This window comes from Mustela erminea, chromosome 3, assembly GCF_009829155.1.
Source record: "Mustela erminea isolate mMusErm1 chromosome 3, mMusErm1.Pri, whole genome shotgun sequence".
NCBI classification, from domain to species: Eukaryota; Metazoa; Chordata; class Mammalia; order Carnivora; family Mustelidae; genus Mustela; species Mustela erminea.
This window is the reverse complement of record NC_045616.1, coordinates 17,751,404-17,772,540: the sequence shown is the minus strand read 5'-3', so window position 1 is coordinate 17,772,540 and position 21,137 is coordinate 17,751,404. Positions and strand designations below refer to the sequence as shown.

Here is a 21,137-nt window from a genome sequence, read left to right as displayed (position 1 = left end):
GCCAGAGATCACGTTCGCAACAGAGCAGAAAACGGACTAGTGGACAGAAGGAGGAGAGGACAGAGGGGAGATGTGACAGTGATAATGTGGACATTTCGTTCTTCATAAAACAATGGTCCGGGCCCCCTGTCAGCACAGAATGTTCTCTGGGGCACTTCTCCAGTAGCAGTCGTGGACTGGTGCTAATATAACCATATTTTCTGGTCCAGTCTCTCCTGTGAAGCGGGGGGCAAGCATGACAGTGGGTCATTGTTGCAGCTACGACCGTGTGTAAGGTTCTGTGAAGATTCAGCGTGTGGTTGGAGACACACACGTATTTAGCCAGCACGGACAGGACAAGAACTCTGGGTTTGGCCTTCTTAGATAATCGAATGGATACTCTTTATTGAGTTCCTCCTGGGTACAAAACACTACATTGAGTGTTTTGCAAATATTAGCTCGTTCAGTTCTCAAAGCAATCCCTTGGCAGTAGGAACTTTCAGCCCATTGAACAGTTCAGGAAACTGAGGCTCCAAGAGCTATTGCTGTTTGGCCCAAGGACACAGGATTAGTTGGGTGTGGTTGGCTCTATAGCTCTCTGTATACTTTTCTTCAGAGCTTGTCCATTAAATCCAAATGATCTGTTACATGTTTGTCACTCACACCAGACCGTCAGGCCCGAGGACTCTGTCTTATTTTGTACCTAGTACCCGCCATACATGGGTGTTGACCTGAACTCTCTGCCTTTGAGGCCTGTGTTCTTGTCATCCGGCAGGTGTGCTAACTCCCCAAACTCAGTAGCCTTAGGAATGTTGTAAAAGTGTGGCAGGGACACAATTTTCAGGCCTGGAGGCAAGGAGAGTGCAGAGTTTTAGAATGCCAGCTAGAAATGACCTATGTTCTCTTCAGAGGAAGTCATTCTCGAAATCCTTCATTCACGCAAATTCTTTTTATTTTTTTTTTTATTTTGTAAAAAGATTTTATTTATTTATTTGACAGAGAGAGATCACAAGTAGGCAGAGAGGCAGGCAGAGAAAGAGAGGCGGGAGCAGGCTCCCCGCTGAGCAGAGAGCCCGACGTGGGGCTCAATCCCTGAACATTGGGATCATGACCCAAGCCGAAGGCAGAGGCTTTAACCCACTGAGCCACCCGGGTGTCTCTCTTTTTATTTTTTTAAAGATGTTATTTATCTGTCAGAGAGCACAAGCAGGGGGAGTGGCAAGCAGAGGGAGAAGCAGGCTCCCTGCTGAGCAAGGAGCTGGGTGCAGGACTTGATCCCAGGACCTTGGGATCGTGACCTGAACCAAAGGCAGACTCTTAACTGACTGAGCCACCCAGGTGTCCCCGTTCATGCGAATTCTTGATAATGAGGAGAAACTGGACTCCATGAACAACACCATTGTTATAGAGACACTGTTACAGAAATTCTTTGTTCTTTTAACATTCTCTCCCCTCCCCCTCCCAGAGCACACAGAATCACAGGAGAAATTGGGCAAATAGTTGTGTCATGTGTCCTGTGTTCTGGCATTCCTGCTCGTCACCAGGTAGCCGAAGGGGATGGGATGCAGGCCCAGGGAATGTGCAGATGAGCAAGACAGTAATGAAGGCCTCCCAGCCACCAGGAGGGCTCCAAATTAGTCTTTCAAGGTAGATAAAATACAGAGGACAATTCAGACCTCCAGGCAGCACAGTGTGAAGTAGGCATTCCCTCTCAAAGCATGGTGTGTGAGGCCTGAAGCCAAGTTCACAGCAAGAGTGTGTCCGGGAGGAAGGGTCAGGATACCAAGATGGCGGGTCTGAAGGCTTGGAGGAGGAATATGGTAAGAACCAAGGATGGGGGCAGATGGAGGCCAGATTCTGGAGTGCCTTGTCAACCACATTACTCCTTGTAGCTTTCTCCCTAAGAGCAGCGAGAAGCCCCCAAGGAACAGCCTGACCTACGTGTCTTCCTCTCTGGGCAGTGGAGGGAAGTATGAGCTGCAGAGAGCACATAGGGAGTTAGGGGAGGAAAGCCTCCCTCTGTGAAGATTAATAGGACCGCCCTGGGAAGCCCTAGGACTGCATTAATCACCGGGTTGATTCTCTGCCTGGCAAGACCTACTTTGCATCCATCATGAGTCTGTCTGGACACTTCCTGAGGTTAGAGTGAGGTGAGTGGCGGGCTGGCTTTGCCTACTCCTGTGGCTTGTCCCATCCAGACTCTCTCCTCCACTATGCTCCACTCACATTGGCATTCTTTGACTTTCCTGAGAGACTTGAGCTCTTTTTCTCTCTTTCTTTTTTTAAAATTTAAATTCAATTAGCCAACATACAGCACATACTTAGTCTCAGACGTAGTGTTCAATAATTCATCAGTCGCATACAACACCCAAGGCTCTTCACAGCTTTTCTTTTTGTTTTTAATTTTGCAACAAGCCCTTGATCAATGATGTTTGCTTACCTCCACCCCCACTCTTTCTCTCTGTTCTGCTCCTTCCCACCAGTTAACCCTTGTTCCTCCAGCTTTCTCCCCAGATGTCTTTTCCTTGGGGCAACCCACCCTGACCCCTGAGAACACGTCAGGTCCCGTCGTGTGCGCTCACAGACATCCCATGTTTCTCCTTCCTAGGTGCATATCGCTGTTCGTATACATTATGTTTAATTGTTCCTGCTGTTCAAAAATCTTTGAATAGAGAATGAATGAAATCTTACTCAAATGGGCTGAAGCCCAACATAAAAGAGGTAGCAGGAGGGAGGCACTGGTTCACAGCACAGGGAGGCTGGGACAGGGACGGCATGACTGGGAGCATCATGGTCCATGGCCCAGAGCTTGGGTTCTGCACTGAGACTGTCTGGATACCGACTCCACCTGCCACTGGCCGGCTGCCTGTGTGGTCTCGTCCAAGTTACTTCACCTCTCCATCCCTCAGTTTCCCCCTCCGTGTCCCAGGCCGTCCAGTGTTAGGAAAATCAATCAAGCAACCAGCCTTGAGCTTTTCTGCACAGCCCCTTACACAGAGAAACAAGAGATAAATGCTCACTGTTGGGGCACTTGGGTGGCTCAGTGGGTTAAGCCTCTGCCTTCGGCTCAGGTCATGGTCCCAGGGTCCTGGGATCGAGCCCCGAGTCGGGCTCTCTGCTCTGTGGGGAACCTGCTTCCCTCTTTCTCTCTCTGCCTACCTCTCTGCCTACTTGTGATCTCTGTCTGTCAAATAAATAAATAGAATCTTAAAAAAAAATTCTTTTAAAAAAATGCTGTTTTCATCACTGTGACAGCGTGTCCTAGTACTCATTAATGAGGAAGGAAACTGAGGGATGAATACCTGGTTCCATATTTCTGGAATGTCTTCTCCCATCTCTTCACGAGGCTACAACCTCCCAACCTCCTTTCGGGTCTTGGCTCGCACACCCCTTCCTCGAGGTTGGGGCTCCCCTTCTGAGGAGTAGGTGAAGAGGTGGGGTTCTGCCCGCCCACACATTGGGTTTGGTCTGGAAACTAGGGCAGAGGCTGAGTCTTCCTGCCCACAGTTCCATGTGGGGCCTGATGTAGAAACAGACTCAGACTCAGCGGTGAGTTACATGATCCTAACTAGGGGACCCAGTCTGGTGGTTTTACCCCCCAAAAACCCACACCCTGGATATTGTTGTTTATTCTAAGGGCAGAAGAGACAGAATTTTGATGGGGAAGGGCTCTTGTGGGAAGGAATAATATGGGATTCTAGTCGCAGGACCTACTGAAGAGATCGATGCCTTGGATTAGAGACAGGGTGTGGGTTTGCTTAGCGGCATGTTGTTAGAGAGGAAAGTGGAATATGGACAAATCAGGCTTTTGACTCGCTGATCTGCAAGGCAGACCTTGAGACCTAGGTGAAAGACTTGTATTCGGGATAGCCCCCTGGCTGTGGGGCCAGGGACTTAGCCGGGCATTCTTAGCATCCCCTGCAGCTGGCTCTCAGTAGAAACAGAAGTCCATGGTTACTGGGCAGCCCTCAGCCAGCAGAGGCTAACCACGGCCCTGCCCAGCTTGCTCAGGAAAGCTGCATGGCCATACCATTCAAGTTCAGCTTCGCTTGCGTGGTTTCCTAAGCTGCTTCACACCCTCACTCCTTCCGAACTCCACCTTCACGCCTCACCACTCCTCTGTCTGGGTTGTTTCCCAGCCCCGCAGAACTTCTGTCTGTTCCCCAGCACCCAGCCCCCTCTTGCCTCTTGGTCATTTACTCTTCCTGGAACTTGCTTCACCTCTTCCTCTGTGACAGCTTCAACCAACCCTGCCTCTGGAAAGCTCTCCCCCGAACCCACGTGAGCTGCTTCCCATGCTCCAGGAGGATACGTGGGAGATGAACTCGCTCATGCACACTGTGTCCCAGGTCTCATTGCTGGGCATAGTGCATATCAGCAAAGAGATGCATGTGGAGAGACGAAGAGACCGAGGGAAGCCGTGAATGAATGGATGGGCGAAATATACCCATGCTCCATCAACGACTAATCTGCAGGTTGCTTTCAGTGGGGTGGGACCTAGAAGGTCGGGGTGTGTGGGTGTTGTTGGGCTGGGTGCTCTAGACTAAGGAACTGAAAATTGTCCAAAAGGCTCTGGAGAACCCTTAGGTCAAATAATAAAGTAAAATAAAATAGCAGACTGATTTAGCCAAAATACAGTAAATCCTAGGAAAGTGAGATTGTCATGAGTGGCCCTCAGCTTCAAGGACACATCTGCTAGCCTGCTCCCGAGAATTGGGTCCATACTTCTCAAGGGGAGAACCTTCCACCTAGAACACAGATCTACCACCAATGTCGTCTTCAGACAATTCTCCAAGGGCGCTCTGCTAGAACACTGAGCTCACAAAACTGAAACTTAGGGCCTTCTCCCCTTCTGACCAGCAGCATCACCCAAAATTGGACTATAAGTACAGTGGGCTATTCTGGCCATGCAGGGGCAGGAAGAGAGGCTGAGACTTCGCATGGTGCCTACCGACTAGCATGGGCCAGGCTTTGAAGAACTAACAACTTCAATGCAGAGAATGACGGTGGTTCGAAGAGCCAGACGGGACCCACTCTTAAAAGGCAACACAGCAGCTTTGGTTAACGACTCAGGCAGCCTTTGGCCAGAGGGTTTCTAATCAGAAGTATGGGGAGCTCGAAGGCGTGTCCATGAGTGGCTTCAGCAAGTGTCAAAGGAACAGAATCCTCAGCGTCAGGGTTGAGTTCAGGTTTGGGGTTGGCACAAGGTCATGGTGGATCTACCAGTTGGTGGCAGGAGAAAGAAGCAGGAAGTAAGTGGGAGGTGTCAGAGAAAGTGACTCTGTTGTAGCACTGGCCTCTTCAGAGAGAGGTCAGCGTTGAACCAATGCAGGTGCTCACAGGAAGGACCAAAAGATGGGGTGGCTGACCCAGAATCCGTGGACAGGGTCCCTAGATGCTCAGGAAGTCACAGGGATGAGAAATGAGGTGGGGCAGAGCTTCAGGGAAAATTGTCTTACAGAATTCTACACTAGGACATAGCAGATTCCACCAGCAGGACAGAGGGTGGCCTGTGATTTCTTGAGCCGTGAGCATCTGGAAGATGTTGCAGCCACTCTAGAAATCGGGTTGTCCCCTTGGCAGAGAGAGAATCATCTCTAATGCTTGGGGGTGGGGGACCTTCCAGCTGAGTGTCCAAGGAGGCAACTGGGAGCTTCTGTATCGGGGTGCATCAGGAGGTGTGAGAGAAGGCAGCTTTGAAGTAGATTCTGGAACTGAGACAGGATGTGAAAACACCAAAGGGGTGAGGGTTGTGAGAGCCAAATTCATTTCCAGGGTTCTGCATGAACTGAGGCACCAGAAGATCATTCAGGGGCTGAGGGACAGGTGTGGTAGCTCTGTTCCCAGGGCTGGGGGAGCAGGGAGGAATGCCCTGGACTCAGGGCGGGGTGGGGCATGCTACCGGATTAGGAGTGTTCTGACTCCTCCCTCTCTGTAAAAAAGTGTGGCTCCTGAGACATTGGGTGGAGTCTCATGTGTTCGCAACTGACAAGAACCCAGCCTATGTGACAGTCCGGGCAGTGACAGAATTCAGTGCCAGGATTTCTCACTTAAATTGTGGCTCATCAGGGTGTAAACCAGGTTGGTAAATTGACCCATAAGCAATTCTTATTGGCATCATTGGGGTCATCTGTCAGTCATGTAGCCAACATCCTTGGGCCTGGGCTGAATTTCCTCTTGGCTAATGGCTATCTTGGGTTTTCTGTCCAGTGAGTCCTACTGAGTAGATGCTAAGGTAATTGGAAAGAAACAGGGCTGGGATGCACACCAGTGATGTCATGTTCTCTTCACAAAGTTGGAGGACAAGAAGCCATAAGACCATGTTCTCCACCTTAGAGGATGGAAGAATCATCTCCTGGATTTGTTAAAAACACAGCCTCTTGTGTTTCACATTGAAGCTAGTGAATCTGAATTTCCAAGAATGGATTCCAGGACACTGCCCCTTAAATAACTTTCCTAGGTGGTCCATATTCTTAAGATCTGTGTCCCATTCTCTAGGAAACAATGATGTGGAGGCCCATTTTGCTGCAGGAAGTAGAGATGGATTTTCATCTTATGAGGACTGTATGAAATCCCCCTCCCCCCCGTTTGGCTCAGTCATGATGGCCTGGATGCTGTTGTAAGGTGTCTGAGAGAGAGGTAGTCTTCAGACCTGAGCCAAAATCAAGAGTTGGGTGCTCAACCAACTGTTCCCCCGCAGGCGTCCCTCAGAGTTCACCAATTTTTTTTTTTTTTTTTTAAACATCGTCCGTCTGGGTAGGGTGTCTTGTGGCAAATGGAAGACTCCAGTGGGTCAAATTTCCTATTACTAGTCATTTATTTTGAGAACAATCTAAGCATCGTCCCTCTAACCTCATCCCTCACTCTGCGTTCTAGTGGAAGACCTCAGCAAAATCAAAGGTCCATGTGGGTGCATCTGTAATATTTTTCTACCTGCTCCCTTATTCACAGGAGCCAAGACTCATCCTCAGAGCGAGTTTCCAAAAAGTAAACACTTTCTCTGTTCACCAGTCCTTGGTCAGCGTGCATCTGGTCTACCCGTAAATTAGCCAGCCTATCATTTAGGTCATCCCGTACTTTGTAAATCAAGATGTTCTATATATCCTGCCTTTAAGGACTGGACTTTGGGCTGCTTCCTAAGGAAAACAAATGTAGGTAGGTGGTTATTATTTAGAGTTTAGAAGCCCGTTGTTAGCACCTTGTATTATGATGTCATTTTGCTGAAGATCGCAAGACTCTGTCTGGATCCCTAGAGGACCAGAATGCCTTAGTTTAATTCTGCTTCCTAGCTTGCAAAAAGGGACGTATTCAGATATTCAAAAGGAATTAAAAGGCCAACATCTGGAAAAGAAAAAAGAGATGAGATGGATAAATGTTCAGAGTGGATAATTGCTAGACTCGTCCGCGGGACTGGGGCTGAGGCCAGCGAATTCCTGGTGAGGCAGCAGCTATTCCTGGTTGATTAATGGCCACCCACACAGGCATGGTCAGCCAGGCAGGGGCAGGGACAGAGGTCAGGGCAGGAAGAAGGTCAGAGACTAAAGGTCATGAACACACAGGGATCATTGCCCTTGATGGACAGGACTGTATTTCTGACCGTGGCTTCATATCTGGGGGTGACTCTGGTCTCTTTCATCTGCTCACACCTGGGAGCCTCCTTGAAGCTCTTCGAGATCCCCAGAGCAGATTTCCTGCTCTGAGTGACCAATTACATCCTCATCTCCTTGAGAAATCTGGGTTGCTGGGTCAGAACTTCTGGACAGTGTTGGGTGGGCTGGGTTGGGATGTATCAGGGGGAGACTATCAGAGGCTGGAAGCCAGTTCTGGAGAATCTGCAGGCTTTTTCTCATCTATTGCTTGTAGAGAGCTAGAGTCAGGGCCCTGACAACTTCAGGAAATGGGCTTAACAGAGGAAAGAAACAGATACTTTTACAATGACACAAGATTTCTAGCTTGTGATAATGGGATGAGTAAGATGATGGCACCATACCAGCGAGGGAGACTGTGCCAAGAGAAGATGATCAGAATTTGGTGATCAAGTTGCTGCCTCCTCCTCTTGCATTGTTTCAGGAAGGAAAGAGAGGCTAGACCCAAATACACGGGGGGAATCCAGAAATCTCTGGCTGAAAGAATTCTGCTCTGTCTTACTTCTAACACCGTAAGCTTCATCAGAGCTCATGAGTTTCCTTTGGAAAAGGTGAGTACCTCCTGGATGTATTCTTGCTTTAAGTAGATTGCATCCACCCAGCCTAGCTCCTCCAAAAACCTCTCAAGAGGGCCGCCGACCTAGAGAATGTGAATTCTGGTGGAGTTGCACAAATTGGAAATGGTGAACTATGATGCACTTTGTGGGAGGTGGGGAGTGAGGGCTTTCCACATTCAGAAGGTTGCCTAGGGTCCCACCCTGTGTCTGGGGGGTGAGTGGGGAAGAAGGGAGGGGCCATCAGCTCCCTGCTTTCTCCATTGGGCTCCCTCCCTTCTCCCACTGCCTTTTGGCTGGGCCTACTCCCACTCATGCTTCAGGATCCGGTTTAACCACACCTCCTTCCCAGACTCGCCCAAGGAGTCTGGGAGCCTTGGCAGCTCCATCCCTTGGGCCCTCGTGGCTGTTTATATACATATCTCATTCACTCCGATCTGTTTATAGCTACATTTCTCCCACAGACCATGAATTCTTTGAAAGCAGGGATCATATATTCACTCAGCCTCCAACAGAACACACAATACGATTCAATAACTATGCACATGATGAGTGGATTTATAACAGTTAAAATCCTTCGCACCCTGGTCAGACACATGTTCGGTGTTGATTAAATAGGTTTCTCAATGGCATGGGGCATCTCTGTGCTATTCTCGTGTTACTTTTCTATTCATTGAAAGAGGTTCCTTTCATGCTTTTCTGAATTAAACTGCTGCCCAGTTTGCCACTAAAAACAAAAGGTATCTTCTTTTGTTCACTCAAATCAGACCAAATTAATGAAGATCATCAAAACCGTGCAAGCGGACTGTTTCATGGAGGTTTCTGGTTTAAGCAGAGGCCAGCAAGAGGTAAACACTCGAAAATCCCCAGGAGAGAGGCGCCTGCCTGCCTCACACTCAGTGAAGTGTGTGACTCTTGATCTCGGGGTCATGAGTTCGAGCCCCACGTTGGGTTGGTTGGTAGAGATTATTTAAAAACAAATAAACTTAAGAAAAAAAATCTCCAGAAGGAAAACTGTAAAAGGAATACCCTACTAATTACAGGAGATTATATGGACATCCCCCCAAATCACAAGGGTGGCCAGGCAACTTTGGGGAAATTTGATGCATCATTTTCCACATTCTAGCAAGAACTGAAGAAACGTAATCTACAGTGGGTACCCGGTTCGGTGAATTCAGCATACTCCTTTGCTGCTGGCCCAACTGTTTGGGAAAGCGGAATGCCAATATATACGAGAAGCCAGAAGGAAATTCCATAATGCAGCCCCTGGAAATTTATCCCAAAATACATGAAAAGAAGAAAACCTATACGCTTGAGATTGTGTGTTGTTCTCGTAATAAGGGCGCCCTCCCGCTGCTAGTCCAGTTGGTTGCAATCACCCTTTCAGGCATGAGGTCGTGCTGCCTCTGGGTTCCCAGTGTCCTGGGGGCCTCCTAGGGAAGTACCCTCCCAGGCATTTGTGAAGTGTTGGGTCTCCCACAAGGCCGGTGAATCAGAGCTGTGGGTGCAGACTCCCCTCAGAGCAGACCGAGTATTCACCTTGGCTCCTGGCAGTGGCTCCTCATTTTATGCCCCAGCCTTCTGGGTACCTCCCCATTTTTCCAGTCCGCTGATTCCCACCTGCACCATCTGGAGGCTCCTTAGAACTTGAGTCCAGCGTTCTTCTTGGTATATACCCCCCAGAGCATTCTGAGGCTTTTAGGAAGACAATAATTGCTGATTAAACCAGAATCCAAAGCTTTAGTAACCAAACCAATCCCTATCCAACCAACCCAGCCAAACCAAAAGCTTTTCCTCTCCATTCAGAAAGGGTTGAGAGGAGGCAGGTGTTTCAAAAAAGAATGTAAGATCATTTAACCACGACAAAATAAAGTAATTTTAGTTGATGTTCTTTAAGAAAAGTAAAAACTAAAAAAAAAAAAAAAAAATTTGAAGAACAAATATTGCTGAAATCTTTAGAAATGGAGACGACCTCCAATAGGGGATTGATGAGTAAAATTAGCGGTCCTTAAACATTTCTGTTTACTATAGGACATACTATTTACCTTCTTGCATATTTTTAGGTTAACATTTAAAACGTTTCATCGGAAGTTTAAGTAGTTGCAAAGAATGCAGTTTCCTGCATACTGTAAACATTGACATTTTAAAGTGGAATAGTCACTCTCTTGAATGAATCCAATACAATCTAAACACCATAGACATTATGCCTACTACTCCCTGTTTTAAAAATATAAGAAAAACCTCTTCTTTACCTACAGTATATTTTACCTAGTTTATTTTTCTCTTTACACTATAGCTCCATTTCACATTCTTGCCCTTCAGGATTATATCCTAATTTCATGCATTTCTGTGTTTGAATGTATTTTTTCTATCACCCTACTGTATTTCTCTGCAGTGAGAAAATATATACATTTAAACTTCAGTTTTTGTAATTTTCCTGTGGCTAAAAGACTGTAAGTGCTGAAACATTTTCTTCTAGATTGAGATATCATATTTATTAGTAATAATCAAGTATTCAAAATAATATAAAATATATTACAAAGTTTTAAAATTAGACCTAAGTATTTTTTTTTTTTTTACAATTACTGCATGTGTTTGCTGTTGAATACTATTTCTTACAAGAAAGAGATATAGTTTAGCATCAGGGTTTTCTGTTTTTCATTTTTGTAAATTCTAAGAATGTTTTTACCATTAATAAGTAGATGGGATTGTAAGGCGTTTTGAACTTTTCAATTCTTTGAACTCCTTCTAACTTATACAACTCATTTAGAGATCTCTAGGCCATCCTTTATTGAAAGCAACTATTTGGAAATCATATGACTTGTAGAAGAATTTGTTACACAGCCATTAGAAGTACATACTTTCTCCACACAGTCCAGTCTTTTAAAGTCCAGATAGAAAACTGACACAGCTTCCCTGAAGTTTTTACACCCTGGAATAAGGCACCCTTTTAAGATTCTCAGTGAATGAGAGTTATGCCTCCCTCTCCCCCACTTCCTTTTTTTACAATTTGGAAAATCTATGCCTATGGTGATACAGTTGGGAAAGGAAACAGGCAGACAACTTGACCGCATTCTTTAAAGCAGCAAATCAGTTTCTGGAAGTAATATGGATGCAAGTTGAAGACTGAAAAACAAGCAATCTCAAAATGATCTTAAGTGTGCACTTACCCCTTGAAAATCCCCCAGGGGGAGCACATCCCATTTTGCAGGTCACTTACATCACCTTACTGAATTTGTAAGAGAGACAAATCAACTCAGGCTAGGTCTTGGTTGGGGTTTGTGACTGGCGTTTATCTGTACCTTGGGAGTATAGAACTGTGGCATGCACACTAAGGATAAAACAGCTAGTCCTCTGGGCTGGTTGATTGTTAAAGAAGGCTGCCCTGATCCTTTATATTCTGTTCTTCTATATTTTCTTTTCAATGCTAGTAACCTGAATTTTGGGGTACCAATGTGGAGCCTGTGTACTGACTACCTAAATAAAAAATGATTATTAAGACTGTAAAAACATAAGAAATCTTTAGAGTATGGTAAGGGGGAAAAGCAAAATATGTATGATTTCAGTTATGCACTGAACTACGTCAACTACAACTACAACTACAACCCAACTACATCAATTACAAAAGTACATAAATTTATCAACAACACTGTGAGTCAGTAAGCAAAAATGAAACTGTTATTTTCTCTCTGTGTGTGTGTGTGAGAGAGAGAGAGAAATGTCTGACTTCAAAAATAATGATTACTTTTGTGAGGCTGGGGTCAGATAATCTGTCTAACCTAATATTCTCTTTCCCCTAGTGGTACTCAAGGAACTGGGTTTGAGTTTAAGTTCCCCAAAATAAAGTGTTCAAGAGATTGATGATCAGTCCCCCCCCCTTTTTTTTAAATTTTTTGATCAGTTTTTCAAACCCTATTTACTCATCACGATTCACTACGCTGTCATTCCCAACATGCTTACACTCTTCTTCAAGCTAGTTTCATACATCCCATATCTTAACGTCATAAATGTGATAAGTTTTCCTCCTGCTGTGTGATAAGACTCTGCACTCATGTGATTTTACTGTTGTCAGGAGCTCGACCTTGCTGACTTAACACTGCTCCGAAATTTTACCACTTTTCGTAAATTTTGTACCTTTTAGAGTCCTTACTTAAAAAAAAAAAAAAAAAGAACAAATCATGTCTGGCAGCCTCCCCAACGGATCTTTTTCCTCCTATTTCTGTTTCTAGTGTTTTTCTGGTCTTTTGTTTTTCGGAGATCTGAGAGCTCGGTGTGTTTCTACCCAAAGGAGAGAAAGAGTAGTCCGAGAGCATTGATGGGTGTGAGAGAGGAATAGGAACTGCCACCCTTCTGGAAGTTCTGGCCGTGGGAGCCGAAGGTCCCGCCAACCAGCCTCCCGAGAAACAGGCGCGGGGAAACCCGAGCGGAGAAGCCCGCGACCCTCCCGCACCACCTCCACCGACCCGGGCACACGCGCGGCGATGGGGCCCCACGGCCCCGCCCCCTCGTGGGGCCACGCCCCCCGGCGTGCCTCACGCCGGAGCGTCTTCCGCCGGGCTGGCCGCCCCGCCCCGCCCCTACGCGGTTGCTCGCGGCGGCCGCCGCCCTCCCCCGGCCCAATGGCGCGGCTGCCGCGTCAGTGATGTGAAACCTCGCTCAGGCTTGCCCGGCCCCCGGCCCGCAGCCCATTACACCATCCGCCGCGGCATCCGCTGCAGCTGCTGTAGCCCGCGCGGACGGGGAGGGCGGGAGGCGGCTCGGCGTGGCGGGGCGGGGCGAACGGCGCGGCCGGATTCATTCCTGTGGGGCGCGGGGCATGGAGGAGCTGTGCGGCTGCAGGCGGAGCAGGCCGGCCCGGGCGGCGGCGCGGACAACGGTTTCCATTTAAGGGGGCGGCCCGAGCCCCAGCGGCCGGCGGCGGCGGAGAGGACCAGCCCCCGGGCAGGTAGTGGCTGCGGCCTGAGGCTTCCCGCGGGGAGGCCCGGGCGGGAAGGGGAAGGAGGGCGCCCTCGGGCCGCGGAAGGCGGGCGGCGGGCGGCGGGCTGGAGGCCCCGGGCTCGGCGGCCGGCCGGGCGGGGGTCGTGGTCGCTCGGGGAGGACGGGGAGGAGCTGCCCGGGTCTGGAGAAGGTGGCGGTGAAGGTTATGGGGGGAGGGGGCCCGGGGGTCTGGGGAACCTGCGATCCCTGGCGGGGGATGCGGGGACGGATCGAAATGGGGCGGGCGAAGTTCTCTAGAAGGCGGCCGGATTTCCTGAGAGCCTCGAGTAGTTTGTAAGGAAAGAGAACCTTTAGGGCGAGGGCTCTGGCGCCGGCTGGCCGCGGTTTGTTGTGTCCGACCTTTTTGTTCCTTCGCGAAACCCAGTCTGGCCACCGCGAGGCCTCGAGCCTGGCGCCCTTGGTTCGCTCTCCTCTGCAGATGTGAGAGAGAGAAACACTGGTGGACCCGCGGCTCTTGCCTCTTTCGGTTGTACTCTCCCTGGGCGTGTGCAAAGCAAAAACTAGAACAAAGCTTGGCTGCTTAGGAGGCGAGAAAACCGGTTGCCTGGAGTGTTCAATTTACCGCATATAGAAGAGAAACTGCCTGCCCCCAGAACATTGGGGTCGGTGTGCACCTTTTTGTGTTCTTTCCCAGCGTGTTTGGGCGGCTTGAGTCGTCCCTAAAGTACGGCCACCCCCCCCAACCCCCCTGCCACCTGGGAGTAAGAATTAAGAAAACGCAGTGTTTTTGCCTTCACCTCTGGAAAATTCGAAACTGCTACTTTTCCTCTTCCTTTTCCTTTTTCTAGTTTGGTGCTCTGGTGGTCAGATGTCGGAAGGCAGTAAGGCGACAGACTCTCCGTGGTTTTATATCCGTTTGGGGTGCAGCGGTTGACGTTGAACTTTGGTTCCTTTCACTCTTGCCTGTGTCGATAGAGTTAAGCCGGAGCTTTGCTTTGAGGGATAAAGAAAGCGCAGCCTTTCCACTGGACATAAATGGATCTAAAGACAGCAGTGTTTAACGCAGCTCGGGATGGCAAACTGCGGCTTCTCACCAAGTTGTTGGCTAGCAAATCCAAAGAGGAGGTTTCCTCCTTGATCTCGGAAAAAACAAACGGAGCCACGCCACTCCTGATGGCCGCCAGGTATGGGCACCTTGACATGGTGGAGTTCCTCCTCGAACAGTGCAGTGCCTCCATAGAAGTGGGGGGCTCTGTCAATTTTGATGGCGAAACCATCGAGGGGGCTCCCCCGCTGTGGGCCGCTTCTGCAGCGGGACATCTGAAGGTGGTGCAGTCCCTGTTAAACCATGGAGCGTCTGTCAACAACACAACTTTAACCAATTCCACTCCTCTTCGAGCTGCCTGTTTCGATGGCCATCTGGAAATCGTGAAGTACCTTGTGGAACACAAAGCTGACTTGGAGGTGTCCAACCGACACGGGCATACGTGCTTGATGATTTCGTGCTACAAAGGACACAAAGAGATTGCTCAGTATTTGCTTGAAAAGGGGGCAGATGTTAATAGAAAAAGTGTGAAAGGTGAGTCCAACTTCTTCGTTTTGGCTTTCTAAGTGTTTGCCATTATTTTCAGGAAGTCTGGTCCCTAACTATAAACAGCGGCTGCTGAGTCAGCCAGCATTGACAGACCTGTTTTGATGAGGTGTCCCTTCCAGCAAACCTTGCTGGTCGTTTCTCCTGTGTTTAAGAATTCTTTGCTCAAGTGTGGTACAAGGACCTTGGTCAGGATGTTAAGGAGCATTTTTTGTCTCTGATTTGGAGGCCCTTCCAATTCCTGGGCTCCCCAGAGTTACAGGACATGTTAGTGGCAGTTGATCGGAGCCCTTAGGCTTGCACTGAATCCACCTGAGAATATACTTCAGTGTAATGTATTTTCTTAGCTTTGATTTTTTTTTTTCCCCCTAAGAACACTGGTGGAGTAGAAACTACTATATTTAGTGAGTCATTGTCTTATGTGTCTTAGCTAGGCATTTCGTTTGTTACTCTGTGGGGGAAGGCCAGGCCACACTGACCTGAAAGGATTAATACCAGTGGAAAAGGAGAAAATCCGTTCCCTTATTCTCTATTTATTGTGTGGCCAATAGAAAATTCTTTCACATTAGAACATGTATTAAATATAGCAGGAGAGAAAAGAGATTTTAAAAACTGCTACAATCCTGAGAGCCAGACAAGCGCTAGGTTAGACAGAAGTGGATTTGTTGGCTAGCAACAGTGTAAACACCTCTGTCCAAAAGAAGAGCTCAGGTTTACAGTTGTGTGTAATTTTCAGGGATTGTAATAAGCCTAAAGCAGCAAAATGATAGTTGAGAGGCTTTTTTTGAAACTTTTAAAAACAGGTGTTTTGATCACCTGTTTTGATACTTGGAAAATTTTTTTTTTCCTTCAGCGTATTTATTTATACAACAGCAAAGTAATTCACTGCCCCATTTAAAAAAATCCATTAAAACTTAAAAAGTAGCCTACCTATATGGTAAAAAAACAAAACAAAACAAAACAAAAAAACAAACCTCAAACAATATAAATTGATTGACGGCGTTCCCAATGACAAATCTTACCATCTGACTTCTAGACCTCCAACCCGCTGGCAGCCACTATTTATAAGCCCTGTTTATGGGGTTTTGTGTGTCCTGGAGATGGTCTGTGCAGAGACTTGTCTTTTTCTTCCCCCTTTCCCTTCTGTTAGTTGATACATACAGTTTCGGTTGTGGTTTTTTTTGTTTTTTTGTTTTTTTTAAACCTTAGATTATCTTGGATGGCGTTGAACTCCAGCACACAGAGCTGCCTCATTCAGTTTAGCGGCTGCACAGTATTTCATTGTATGAATCCACGTAATTTATCTAGGCCCTGTTGATGGAAAGTTAGGGCATATCCAATGTAAGCCGTGATTCTGTAAATATTCTTGAACACAAGTGTGTCTTTGCACACTTGGGTGAGAAGAGCAGTAGGGTAGATACCGATACATGGGATTGCTGACTCAAAGACTGCGGTTGTTGTTGTGATGGTGTCTGATTGCCTTTCAGAGAGGCTAAAGTACATCATTATGGGACAGGACATAGTTATTGGAAGAATTTACTCAAATTAGTAGAATCTTTTTTTTTTTCTTTTAAAGTTTTGATATGAAATGATGTGGGCTCATTGTGATTTTCTGTAATTTTTTTTTTTTTTCTGGAGAAAACATAAAAAATCTTACCAAATGCCACTTAGAGAAAAACTGATACATGTATGTAGTTTTATTTTATATGCTCTTCTGTAGTCGTTTTTTTTTTTTTTTTTAGCTTAATCAGTAATGTCTTTAATGGCATTAATTTTAGCTCCCAATTTCAATAGCCGCATACTCTCCCAATGGAGTTCTCTGTTGCTTCTGGCTTTTCAGTAGGAGACGAGTTTCCGTAGACACTCTTTCATTTGTTCCTGATCATCTCTTTGAGTGACATTTTTGTTTGTTTGTTTTAAACATTCATTCCTTTAAAGAATGCTAGTCTTAAAGAGAACGGTTACTATTTACATGACCATGTTAACTATGAGGAATGCTTTGAAATCGTAACTAGTAGAGAAAGCATTAAAAGGTATGGCCGTTTGTTGAGGCTTGTTGGATTTTTTGTTTCTTTGTTTTGGGCTTTTCGTTCATTAGCCTAATAACATACAGATTGTCGAACTTACATATTTAGGTGAAGTTGTTTTAAAAACTCTTAGGTCATTGGAGAGATGAGTAGTGGTACTGTTTCCCTGAACAGTAGTACTACTTCCCTTTCCTCCTCCTCTTTCCCCCTAATGAACTGAATGGTATCTAACTTGACTGATTACCTTTGCTTTTTTTGGACGAATGTTCCTTTCATCACCATCCTCATACAGCCTTGTATGTGAGGTTGTGGTCAAACGATCTAATTCTAGAGTCTTTCCACCTCCTCCCCTCCCCCAGCCCCATCAGTGTCTAGTACTTGTGCCTTTCGAAAAAATTACACATAACATGAGAAAACAGTTTTCAAAAATTATTTTCAGATAGTCTCAATTTTATGGACATACAGATATATGATACATACATATGTGTGTGTATGTATATACATACATATGTATATAATTTTATGTGCAGTGCTTTTACCTGTTATGGTCTCTTTTAATTTCAACAGTGACTCTTAGTTAAATTGGAGGCAGATTAGGATGTATATGCACCCACCCCCACTCTGATCCCGAAGCTTCCATTCTTCGGTAATCACTCTCTCACTGACTCCAGATTTTTTTTTTTATGGGTTAATGTGTAATAAAAAAGCAGGGACCAGTTAAAACTGAGGCAGGAACACTGGTGAAGGATCAATCTGATAGGGCAGCAGGAAAGGAATCTCCCCCCGCCCCCCCCCCCCATTTCGCTCTATCCAAGAAGTAGAAAAGAGTGATGAAATGAGGGATGAAATGGAACCGTTTCTTAGGAAATGGTGTATGTCAGCTGTTGGAAATGGTTGTGAAGAAGGAAAACCCCAGTAGATTTTGCTTGGTCTGCTTAAATACCAATTGCACGTGACTTCTACATTCCATTACTTTTTAACAGGCAGTTGGCATTTGAATATACTATTTAACCTTTTTTTCCCCCATGACTTTTTAACAGGCTGTTGGCATTTCGAACAGGTTTTAACCAAAGGTGGAATTCATTCCCTAATTAAGGGAGCACTTCCTGAGTCCCTCAGCGTATCAGGCTCTTAGATTGAGGATAGACAGAGCTGAGTAAGACCACGAAACCAGTCCTTGTTTCCTCGCTCTCCAGCTCACAGCTTTGTCACAGAGACAGGCTCCTCCGCAGGTCCTTGCGCCACAGTATGCAGAGCGTGGCTTCAGTGCTTGCTTGTGTTTGATTTTTGGAATTACCTTATCCCCAACCATCTCTGTACTTGAGATACTCTTTTCCCCTGGCGTTCACAAAGAGGAGAAAACCTTGGAGATGTTTACCAGTACTTCTCCAGTTGAGCACAGTGGTTAATTTGTGAAACAGGAGAGTGGGGTTGCTGTTTAAAACCGTAGACCCCAGGGTCACCTGGGTGGCGCAGTGGGTTAAAGTTTTTGCCTTCGGCTCAGGTCATGATCCCAGGATCCGGGGATCAAGCCCCACATCGGGCTCTCTGCTCAGCGGGGAGCCTGCTTCCGTCTCTCTCTCTGCCCGACTCTCTGCCTACTTGTGATCTGTCTGTCAAATAAATAAAATCTTAAAAAAACAACAACAACAAAAAACGTAGACCCCAAATGAGAAGTGATTCAGCAAGCTCATCTCAGAGCTTCCACATTGATTTCACCACATCATGGTTACCGTCATCTTCCGCTCCGTTTGTTGTTTCGTTTTGTTTTAATGTTGTTGGTGGATTCAGAATAGGATCCGTGGTAAGAGACTTTGGCCCTTCAGTTGTGTTTTTGCACCCAGATTCTGTTGGGAATTGAGCAGCTGAAAGTGATTTGAGTACTAGAGACCAGCAGAAGAGCTGCTCTGGCTTGGGTTGGGAAGACTGACCCTCAGAGAACAGGCTACCCTCCGGCATGGGTTCATCTTTTTAAATATCCAGAGGTTATTAGGGTATTGGTAATAAGACAATCACTGTGCATTTTCTGTAGGCAGGGCACTGTGGTGAGCATTGTGGAGGCTGTGAGAAGGTACAGGACGTCGCGTTTGTTAACTGCTGAAGGAAGAATGTGAACCTGTGCGGGATGGATTTTAGGGTTGTGAGCTTTATGGGGATGTTGAACTGGGCCTTGAAAGGATGGTCAGGGTTCAGACCTGTAGAGTGCACTGGATACAGTTTTAAAGGCTTAGGAAATGGTCTAAGGAAAGGCACATTGAGAAATATGCATGGAGGGCCAGGAAGTGGAAAAGTCAGCATATTTGGACCCCAGGGCACTCAGGGCTAGCTTATGAAGGACATTGACTTCTAGGTAAAGAAGTTTGATTCTTTATGCGGGGGTAAGCTAGTGAAGTTTTCAGCTGAGAAATAACTGGGATCTTTCTTTATTTTCTTTCCTCCTTCCTCTCTTCTTTCTTTCCTTTTTTGTAGGGAAACCCACCTAACTGCATTCTAATTCTTTTACATTGTGAGCTCTTTAAGACTAGAGACCTGGTGTTTGTATCCATGTGTTAGAGTGTCCGGCCATAGTGGGATTTTGGTATATGAGTTTGTTGAATGAAGTAGGTTGGATTTAAGAGAGGAAGGATTATAAGCTCCTTGAGGGCAAGGACTGTTTTGCTCTTCTTTCACTCCAGAAATAAAATCCATACCTGCAGATGTGAAGTAAGAAGTTAAGGCCGTAATCGTGAAAAATGAGCATTACTGGTCTTCAGAAATGGAGAATTCATGTAGGCCCATAAGTGGAGCTGGCTTTAAAAGGGTTTGAGAGAGAGCTAGGTCAGGCAGTTTATTTGCCTTTTTATTACAGAAATTTTCTAATTTCTGCATAACTGGAGAGAAGAATATGACTGGAACCACTATGAACTTATCACCTTGCTTCAGTAGTTACCCGCATTTGCCAAAGTTTTTTAAAACTTTGTTTCTAAAAATTTTTAAACATATTTAAAAAATACATTTCTCTCTCCTCTCCTTTTGTTTTCTGCAGTCGTTTAAAGCAAACCACAGGCATGTTATATTAGTTGTCTCCCATATTACAGGCATTTTAGGGTATGGATGTATTTCAGTCAAAAAAATGTGAAAAGAAATCCTATTATTACTACTATTTTTTTTATGCACTGTAAGTGCAGAGGAATCTCAGGTAAGAAAAATCTCCCCTCTAAATTAAGAACAGTTGTCCCTAATTAAGATTAGGGACAAAGAAAATGACCTTTGTCCCATTGGTAGGCTTCACTCTACTTGAGGACTCTCTGCGTGTTGGAGGCAGAAGTTGTCCATTTTTTCTTGACTTTCCAGTGTTCTCGGCTGCTGGTCAGCCTCCACACAGCTACTTTCAGAGAACAATTAGGGAGAGGGCCTTAAAACTTCCTTCTCTTCTGTGGCCTGTGTGTTTTTTGTTTTGATAATAATGTTTAAATGAGTTACTGGCATCAGGTTGTCCCTCCAAGATGTGCACGTTCGTCTTTTCTGTCTCCCCTGCCATACTTCTCCGTGTCCCCAGGGTAGAAGAGAAGGTGTGTAGACTGGGTGCAGTGGGAAATTACCCTCCATGTCCCACTCGGCCTGGAGATTGGATTTGGAGCTGTGAATCCTCACAAGTGAGCTGGAGTTGGAGAAAGTAAGTAGTTCCTGAGCCCTCCTGCCCTTTCAGCTGCTCGAAGTGTGTTTCAGTTACCGTTGGGGACAAGTCGTTCCCTCACCGAGTACATCTTTATCAGATTTTCGTAGATTACAGTTGTTTCTTAAAACAACTTTTCAGTAAAAGGCAGTTCAGGAAGTCCTTGGCATTCCGGAGGCTAATGCTATTGAGTCATTAGGAATGTACGTGGTGGAAGCTGGAGGTGAGGAAAGGCCCAGGTAAAGAAGTCACATGAGGGCAAATCTGCCAGAAACGTCTGTCTTGCCTTTGTCCCCCACGCTTGGGGAAGAATGGCCAGAAAGGGAGTTTTAATGAAGCCTGAATTACAATGTTGATGCTTTGACATTTTGTAATTTTCACCCAATTACACTAAATATTGGTTGCTGTAGTCCGGATCCCTTAGTTCAGTTCCTCTTGGCCTTAAAATTCCACTAGATGTCAAGACCCATCTTCCAGGCGCTTTCTGATTTCTTCAAGTCATAAGAATTCAGCTTACCTCTGGATGCAGATGTTTTTAGCCTTTAACTTTGTTATGAGTATCAAGGGCCTCAGCTGTTAAATTGCCATATGCTCCCAGCTCACTGCCTCACACAGAGAATGAATGAAGGGAAGGCACGTGGTTACCGTGGCACAGTTCGTATTTGGTTCTGTTCTGATTCCGTTTTTTTTGAACTCCTGTCCTTGAGTGTCTCTGGTGTTAAAATACACCCTAAGTGGAGGAGCCTT

The 21,137-nt window shown here is 46.2% G+C and overlaps 1 protein-coding gene across 2 annotated transcripts in view; it reads left to right on the top strand.

Moving 5' to 3' along the window:
- Nucleotides 1-8,151: 8,151 nt before the first annotated feature.
- Nucleotides 8,152-21,137, top strand: part of FEM1C (fem-1 homolog C) — a 31,374-nt gene continuing 18,388 nt past the window's right edge. The window contains exons 1-2 of one of the 2 annotated variants that reach the window (XM_032335395.1): nt 8,152-8,176; nt 13,966-14,696. In XM_032335395.1, the coding sequence (XP_032191286.1) occupies nt 14,153-14,696 (544 nt within the window). In that variant the 5' untranslated portion in view covers nt 8,152-8,176; nt 13,966-14,152. Of the gene's footprint in view, nt 8,177-13,015; nt 13,125-13,965; nt 14,697-21,137 lie in introns of those variants that run through there. The other variant, XM_032335394.1, reaches the window with a different exon arrangement.